General features: G+C 53.9%; 1 protein-coding gene across 1 annotated transcript; it reads right to left on the bottom strand.

The window, feature by feature from the left end:
* Positions 1–611: 611 nt before the first annotated feature.
* LOC139821390 (uncharacterized) lies at positions 612–2,795 on the bottom strand. Its single transcript, XM_071792395.1, has one exon. It carries the CDS (start codon positions 2,793–2,795, stop codon positions 612–614), a length of 2,184 nt encoding a protein of 727 aa, XP_071648496.1.
* Between the last annotated feature and the right edge of the window lie 6,353 nt (positions 2,796–9,148).

Genomic DNA, 9,148 nt, shown 5'->3' with positions numbered 1-9,148 from the left:
GAATTAGCGGTCACCGCGTAGCGTCGCGTTGCATAGGGCCGGAGTTCGTTACGTCACGTCTCCACGCCGATTTCCGTGACGGGGTTGGTGGATGAGGCGTCACGTGATGGAAGCGCACGTGCTCGGAGCACTCCGCTATACGGAGGCTGTCCTGATTGCCGTTGGTTGTTGTCGATTTCACCGCGTGACTTTTCGACTTTACCTCCGACTCACCAACGACAAACAGGAGGAATAACAAATAATACGGTGTTTTTCCTCTCATCGAATTCTCTCGAACATGTCTCGAGAAGAAAACCATCGACGTCTCTTTGCGTTATTGCCCGATTCTATTCTCCTTTCGGACATCCCGCCCGCCTTGGCACGTAGTGCCGATGAGCGCCGCATGATGTCCCTAGGTGTACTGCCACGGTCGATGTGCATCGATGATCGATGCTACGGTCGAGGCACGTGGTGGACTGCGCAGCCGTGTATGCGCAGTGGTCAGTTGTGGCAAGTTGTGGCCTGGTGTTGATCTGTGCCAAATCAGCGCTAAATTAGAGCAAAACAGGTGACAGGTTTCGTTCTGCGAACAGAATGCGTGATTAGTGACGTGTTGTGAGCGTTAGTGGTGCTCACTCGTGAGTGATCGCTTGATTTTCCGCGGTTGCTGCAGGAAGCAACACGATTTTAGTGAGTGGCCGCGTGAGCTCGGTCGTAGCCGTCCGGACGGCGATCACGCGGACGATGCCATCGTCGCCAGGGTGCAACGAGGTGATGCGCGCCAAGGGCCATCTCGTCGGTGGTGCAGTCTCACTTTTGATGAGGCATAAGGCCCCGATTTCCGGTGCAGGGCTCGACTTCAACCATTTTGGCCGCGATGCAAGGCTTTGGATGTACTCGCGAGCCCATCGCTGCCAAAAGTGGTCTCGCATGAGCTGCACGTGTCGCCACCGATTGAGCCGAGTGACAGCCGTGTCGTCGAGGGCCGGTTCCGGGATGGCGTTGAGCGGGCTCCCGATGAGAAAGTGGCCCGGCGCCAGTGTCGTGAAGTCGTCAGGATCGTCGGACATTGCTTGCAGCGGGCGAGAGTTGAGGCAAGCTTCCACCTGTGCGAGGAAGGTGGACATTTCCTCGAATGTTAGTGTTGCCTCGCCAATCACTCGCCGAATGTGGTGTTTTGCCGACTTCACGGCGGCTTCCCATAGCCCTCCAAAGTGAGGGGCGGAGGGAGGATTAAAGTGCCAGCGTGACCCCTGTCCTAAAGTGGTGTGCGCGATTCGACGTCCGTCGGAGGTGGAGGCCCGGAAGAGCTCCTGGAGTTGTCGGTCGGCTCCCACGAAATTGGTGCCGCAATCGCTGTATACGTCGCTGCACGTGCCGCGGCGTGAGGTGAATCGGCGAAATGCGGCAAGGAAAGCGTCGGCAGAATAATCCGACGCGATTTCTAAGTGCACGGCGCGAGTGCTCATGCAAACAAAGACGGCGATGAACGCCTTATGCGCCTTGTGTCCTCGGCCCTTTGTGGTGCGAAGCAGAATTGGACCAGCATAATCCAGCCCAGTGCGGAAAAACGGTCGCGACGGCGTGACTCGGGCCCCGGGTAGATTGCCCATTGGCGGCTGTGGAGTGACCGCCCGCCACCGAGCACATGTGACACATCGATGCAGCAGTTGTTTCACCACGGCTCGTCCTTGAGGTATCCAGTACTGCTGACGGACGGTGCCCAGAGTGAGTTGCACCCCACCGTGCAGTGTTCGTCGATGACAGGAATCCACAATGAGTCGAGTGAGCCACGACGTCGGCGGGATGATTGTCGGGTGGCGGCCGTCGAAGGGGAGGATGGAGTGTTTCAGGCGGCCTCCGACTCGGAGAATCCCGTGAACGTCGAGGAAGGGATTCAGCCGGGCGAGCCGACTGCGATGATGAACAGGCTGAGTGGCCTTGAGTGTGGTGATCTCAGTGCCGTAGTGGCAGTGCTGCACGGTGCGGAGCCAAATGTGAATTGCGCGAGTGATTTTCTCGGGAGTGAGTGACGTTTTCTGAGGACGGCGCCAGCGAAGACACCACGCTGTCACTCGAAGGAGCCGCTGCAGCCCAGAGAAGCGACGCAGCAGCTCGGGCTCGTTCACTTCCACAATGGCGGTGCTGCAGGACGCTCGCTGCTCCCCAGTGTCCTCGTCGAAGTCCTCGTTGGGCTCGCTCGGCCAGGAGGACTTAGGCAGTTTGAGCCACCCAGAGCCGCTCCACCACAGCGGATGGTCAAGGAGTTCGCGAGGAGAGATGCCGCGCGAAGCACAATCGGCGGGATTCTCACTGCCCGGTACGTGGTGCCATCGGGCTTCCGGGAGGCGCCGCTGTATGTGTAATACGCGGTTCGCAACGTACGTCTTCCACCGCGATGAATGGCCACGAATCCAGTGGAGGGTCACCGTGGAGTTCGACCACAAGTGAGTCTCCGAAGCAGGCAGTTTCAATGTGTCTAGAACGTGGTGCGCGGTGTCAGTGAGGAGGGCGGCAGCCGAGAGTTCAAGGCGCGGCAATGACACCTGTTTCAACGGGGCGACCCTCGTTTTGGCCGCGAGCAAGTGCACCTGAGTGTCGTCGGACGCGGTTGTCACGCGGAGATAGACGACAGCCGAGAAGCCGCGCTCCGACGCGTCGGCGAATCCGTGGAGTTCGAACCGAGTGTCGCACGTCCCGACCCCTATCCAGCGAGGAATCCGGACTGCCTCGAGGATGGGAAGCTCGGCGATGAGCTCCTGCCACACGCGCGCGTCGGCTGGTGGGAGTGGCGTGTCCCATTCGAGTCTCTGCATCCACGCGGATTGCATGAGAATTTTTGCGCGCACAACGACTGGGGCGAACCATCCGAGCGGGTCAAACAATCGGGCGGTTTCAGCTAATGCGGTTCGTTTCGTGAATGTAGGGACGACGCGTGACTTGATCTAAAACGCGAAACTGTCTGTGCCCGTGAACCAGCGCAAGCCGAGAGTGGAGTGGCTCTCGAGGTCCCATTCGTGTGACGTTTGGTGTAGCCGGTGCGCGAGAGGAATCCCGTCGAGCACGTCCTCGTTGTTGGCGGCCCACTTACGGAGCGGGAATCCGCCCGCCATGCACAACGCGCGAAGTTGAGTCTGAAGAGCGATCGCGCCGCGGAGGGTTGACGCTCCAGTGACGACATCGTCCACGTAACAGTCTTCTTCAAGGGTCGCTGCGCCCTCCGGGTATCGGACTTGCTCGTCCTTGGCTAATTGCTTGACGGATCTTATGGCAAGGAACGGCGAATTCGCCATGCCGTACGTTACAGTGTTCGTGCGGTAGTCGAGCACTTCACTCGTCGGGGTCGGGCGCCACACGATGCGCTGATAATCGCGGTCATCGGGATGCACCAATACTTGGCGGTACATCTTTTCAATGTCAGCTATCATCGCGAACAAGTGACGACGCCATCGGAGCAGGACGTCGGCCAGCGACGGCACCAGATTCGCGCCCACGTGCAGAAAGGAGTTAAGAGTCTTGCCCGTCGATACGCGTTGCGACCCGTTAAACACGACGCGGAGTTTGGTGGTGGTGCTCGCCTCCTTGAGGACATCGTGATGCGGTAAGTAAACAACTTGCTCACCTTGTTGAGGAGCGGCTGCCACCGTCATGTGCTCAAGGTTCTCGTACTCTTTCAGGAAGGCCTGGTACAGCTCGCCAAATCTGGGATCCTTGGCACTCTTCCGTTCCATGGAGCGGAGGAGGTGCAGCGCTGCGTGACGAGTCTCGTGGAGATCAGCTGGAGGGGTTGACCACGGGAGGCGCACCATGTACCGTCCCGACGGCAGCCGGATGTGTGTTCGCACGAAGTGTTCCTCGCACTCTTGCTCGGCAGGAGTCAGGGCGGCGACCGGCTTAGTCTCCGCCTCCTGTTCCCAGAACCTTTGCACCAGGCTAGTGAGCTCGTGGTCGATAGCGGCGTGGCAGGACGAAGCTCCGTGCAGCGACGCTGCAGTCGCGCCGCCGGAGATGATCCAGCCGAAGGCGGTGCGCTGGGCAATGGGCGCCTCAGGATCGCCTTTTCGAAGGCCCTCCTCGAGGATGACTGAGCAGACCTCGGCGCCGAGCAGCAGCTCGACTGGATCAGTGGCCGAGAGCTGAGGATCAGCCAATTGAAGGTTGAGGAGGTGCGGCCAGGCGTCGATCTGTCGCAGGCCTGTGCCGTGGTAGAGCGACAGATGCGGCAAAACGACGGCGACCGCGGTGACTGTTGCTCCAGTCACCTTTGATGTGAGCTGCAGGGTGACCTTCCCTCGAGCCTGGCCGGAACGAGTCCCCCCGATGCCGAAGATGGTGAAGGTCGACTTGGAGCGCTGCAGCTTGAGTCGTTGCGCCAGCGCCTCGGAGATCAGCGAGACCTCTGAGCCCTGATCAATCAGAGCTCTCACCGGTTGCTGATTTCCATGGCGGTCAGTGATGGAGAGGCGTGCGGTGGCCAGCAGAATGGCCTTGCGATCGTCGCCATGCTGGACTGCCGTGAGGGTGCTGGCCTCGGCGACCGCTGGTTTGGAAATGCCATCGTGCAGCAGCGAATGGTGCTTCGCGTTGCAGATGATGCACGTCTTGGTTGACGGACACTTGGCAATAGGGTGGTTGCCTAAGCAGTTAGAGCATAGGTTCTTGCTCTCAACTATGCTCTTTCTCTCGCTCGGAGTCTTCGCTCGAAATTCACTGCAGCCCATCAGGTAGTGTGAGTTCTTGCACACTACGCAGCTGCCCGATCCCGAGGTGGTCTTGGCATGGTTAGACTTCGCGGATCGCGTGCTGTTAGCCTTGGCTTGGCTGGTCTTGGACTCACCCTTGGGTGTGACCGGCGAGAGAGCCTGGAGCGAGCGCATCTTCTCGATGACGAAGGTTCGGAAGGTGTCGTACTCGGGAGGCTTCGACGATGTCCGGATGGTGGTCTCCCAGTCGCGACGAGTTTGCGGATCAAGGAGCTCGACCGCGATGTGGACGAAGAGATCCATGCCGTGAGTGGCGATCGGTCGACCGAGGCTCTCCTGAGCGTTCACGGTGTTCGTCATGCCGTGGAAGATTCGTCGCAGCTCGATCGCGGACTCGCTCTTCATCTTCGCGAGAGCCGTGAAAGCGGCGAAGTTGGAGCGCACCAGGACTCGCTGATTTTCGTAAAACTCCCGGAGCGTAACCCAGGCTCGCTCAAAATTGCCGTGAATTAGAGGTATGTCTCTCACTAATTTTGCCGCTTCATCTTGCAGGGACGTTCGAAGGTAATGCAGCTTCTCAACGTCCGTGATCGTGTGTTGGCGATTGATGACGGAGAGGAACAGGTCGCGGAAGGAGAGCCAGTCCTCAATGGCACCCGAAAACTGAGGCAGGTTGATGCGCGGCAGGAGGTTGTGCGGAGTGGCCTCTCTGGCTGAGGCGGTTGCTGCATTGCCACTTCCCTCCGTTTGCGTCAGGCAGGTTGCCCAGTCAGTCAGGGTGCCCCGTTGCATAACGTAAGCATTCTCTGTGGTTTCATACAGATCCGTTGTGAAGTACTCGGTTTCGCTGAGTTCAGCGAAGAATCGCGTGCAGAGAATCTCATGTTGGGCTTGAAATTTCTCCCAGTTGGAGTCCAGCGTTTTAATGCGAGCTTCAAGGATGCCTCGAGTAACGTTGGATTTGCCCAACTTTCTCGTGTTTTCCGTTGCTCGGGATATATGGGTGAGTAACTCTTGCTGTCTCATAAGGAGAGCATTCATGTCGAGACTCATTTCGCCGATTACTTCGCAGGTTTACTGGAGCTGACCGGAGCACGCACTCACAGACCGTACACGGACGCGGAACCCGAATCCGGCTCGAAGGACCAAAAAATGTTTGAGCGCGCGCGATGGTTGGTCAGGAACGGGAGGATCGGTTTTGTATCTCGACAGAGTTCTTATTTTAATAACGATAAGTTTATTTTCACAGAGAGTCTACAATAAAGTTCTCGAATAATCATAGTTCCCGTTTCAGATTCGCGACAACTTGCTTTACGAGAGACGACGGTGTCTATTGCGAGCGAGAGCGAACAAGTCCTTTCCCATTACCGCGCTACATTTATTTATAAGTTCGGAAACGGAGTGACGTCTCATCCATCAGACCAATGGACTCGCTTCCTTTGAAAGAATTAGCGGTCACCGCGTAGCGTCGCGTTGCATAGGGCCGGAGTTCGTTACGTCACGTCTCCACGCCGATTTCCGTGACGGGGTTGGTGGATGAGGCGTCACGTGATGGAAGCGCACGTGCTCGGAGCACTCCGCTATACGGAGGCTGTCCTGATTGCCGTTGGTTGTTGTCGATTTCACCGCGTGACTTTTCGACTTTACCTCCGACTCACCAACGACAAACAGGAGGAATAACAAATAATACGGTGTTTTTCCTCTCATCGAATTCTCTCGAACATGTCTCGAGAAGAAAACCATCGACGTCTCTTTGCGTTATTGCCCGATTCTATTCTCCTTTCGGACACCGTTGTATTGCGACAAGTGTAAAGTTATGTACACCGATACGGACAGCCTTATATACCACATCGAGTGCGACGATGTGTACGAGACAATGAAACGCGACATCGACAGATTTGACACAAGCGATTATCCGGTAGATAACGCGTGAGGCATACCTCTCACCAATAAAAAAGTGCCAGGCCTGATGAAGGACGAAAATAACGGTGCGATAATTACCGAATTTGTTGGACTTAGGGCGAAAATTTACGCCTTGCGAGTCGACGGTAAAAAAGATACAAAAAAGTTTAAAGGTGTCAAAAGCAACGTCGAAACGCGTACTATAACGTTCAACGATTACACGCGGTGTCTGCGAGACAAAATTGAAATGAGGCGACAGCAGGCTTGCATAAGGTTTAAACTACACGAGGTATACACTATCCGCGAAACAAAAATCGCTCTGAGTCCGCACGACGATAAGCGATATATCGTACCCGATTCGACTGATACGTTGCCGTGGGGACATTACCGAATACCTTTATAACAAAATATATATACGGAGGGCGGCAGTGTGGTCTAGTGGTAGAGCGCCAGACTCGTAATTTGAGAAACCAGGTTCGAGTCCACTAGAGCCATGAAGCATGGAATGTTTTTCCGATAGCTGCGTCCCTCCGTGCAAGATAGGCTCTTGTGCGGAGAAAACTGGCTCCGTCTTTCGGAAAGAGATGTTAAGCCGTTGGTCCAAAGGATTTAAGTGAGAGGAGAAGGATATGTAGTAGATTGTAGGTATTGGTAGTAGATTGCGAACCCTGCGGGGATATGCAATAAATTACAAATTTTACAGGAATTTTTTTACATAATGTATATACGTATGTATTTATTTATTTAATTTAATTTATTGCGATGCTTAGTGGGGATACAGTCATAGAAAGTATAAATAAATAAAAGAGCACGCAAATGGTAAGGCATCAACACGCGTTGTTTCTAAGCCTACCAGTGGAGACAGTGACATTATAATATAAAATAGACATACAGAATGGTGAATTCGCTCACAAGAGTAAAATTTTATCGCACAACGCATACGCAGATTTAACAATACTTACATACTAAAACGCATAGGTAACATACACTTGCACGCAGACGCGCACGTGAGCGCGTTAGTGGACACGACACGTGTAGACAATCAGTGACGTATGTATGTATCAGTGACGTATGATGTATGTATGTAGTATAACGTAATGTAATGTATGTAGGTATGTATGTATGTGTGTGTGTGTGTGTAGGTATATATATATATGTATGTACGTATGTATGGTAACGTAACGTAATGTAATATAAGGTAAGGTAAGGTAACATACGCGTTTCAGTGCGCGCTACGTGCCGCGCCATTGTGCGCCCGCTACATCATCGAAGAGATACAGTCGATGAACGATTCGAGTCTCAGTGCGCGTATCTTACCGCGTTACGTGCCTTCGCTCAGACTTCTGCAAGCATTGCATATTCGAGTGCGCGCGACGGGTGCATCTCGTGCACACGCGCATTCGCTAATCAAGCGCTTCATGTGCGCTCATATATCGCCGTAGCCGTTTGCGAGCTCCTGCGCGAGCCTACCGGCATCACGTGTACATCTCGTGTATGTCCACAATACAAGTGGCTACACCGTACATTGATGACCGCGCCCGTATGTAACGGCGCGTGCACGTTAAGACTGTTAATAAATTTGTGCACAGCTCTCCCGTTAAAAAAAGTGTTCGTTAGTACTCCTTCGCACGCCTGATCCCTGTCGGGGTCGAACCCGGCGCTTACGCTAATTGGCGCGACGACGCAACCGAAACGCCAACAATGTTGCATACGTCATACATATTTTTGTATATTGGATATTGTGTATTGTGTATTTAATATATTTTTATATATGTTAAAAAAAATAAAATGCAGTTTGTGTGTGAAATAAATCACATTGTCCTTGTGTATCCATGAATTGTGTGATCTATCGAATCCCAGCCATTTCACGTAGACCTCGTCACCCCTCCTGCGCAGTACTTTCTCCACGAGATACGTGTCCGGGTAAGTCGCGCGATGTAACTCGTGTTCGTAGAACGCTCCAGCGATAGATTTTCCGCGATAGTCCTCCAGCAGATAGGTTGTGGGATTAGTGCGTTGCACTTTAACGATCTTAAACATTTCGGTGCTCCAATTTGGCGTGTAACCCTTCTCGAAGACTGTCTTGTGCTTGCTAACGCGTACTTGATCGCCTACTTTGAACTTTGTCAAACCTGCGATGTTGATCGCGCTGTACACCGTGGTTAAGAGTCTTTTAGCGATTGCAGGAGTAACGTCGACAGGCCGCATGCTGATTGTTCGATGCTTAGGCGCGTTGTACTCCGCGACGAGACGCGGTAGCTCGTCGATCCACTTGTAAGTTCCGTTGAACGTAAACATTTTCCACATGTTATTCTTTAACGTGCGATTGAATCGCTCGACGACCGACGCCTTCAACACCGAATATGTAAATAATGATTGATGCTGTGTTTCCTCAGGAGACGTTGCACGTCAGTGTTGTAACATTTCTTCCTCATATCGGTTTGTAAGTTTTTTGGACATCTCTCGCTCTCTCGAATTATCTTGGCGATAACTTCAGCCGCCTCGCTTCCACCTTTACTCTTGAGCGGTACAGCCCACGCATACTTGCTCAGCACATCGATGAC

Source organism: Temnothorax longispinosus, chromosome 11 (assembly GCF_030848805.1).
Source record: "Temnothorax longispinosus isolate EJ_2023e chromosome 11, Tlon_JGU_v1, whole genome shotgun sequence".
NCBI classification, from domain to species: domain Eukaryota; kingdom Metazoa; phylum Arthropoda; class Insecta; order Hymenoptera; family Formicidae; genus Temnothorax; species Temnothorax longispinosus.
Note: the sequence above shows the minus strand (reverse complement) of the source record. Positions and strands in the feature narration are given on the sequence as shown.

What these genes read in the sequence shown, in the direction of transcription:
- LOC139821390 (XM_071792395.1), bottom strand. Translation starts at nt 2,795, where the DNA reads ATGCAGAGACTCGAATGGGACACGCCACTCCCACCAGCCGACGCGCGC.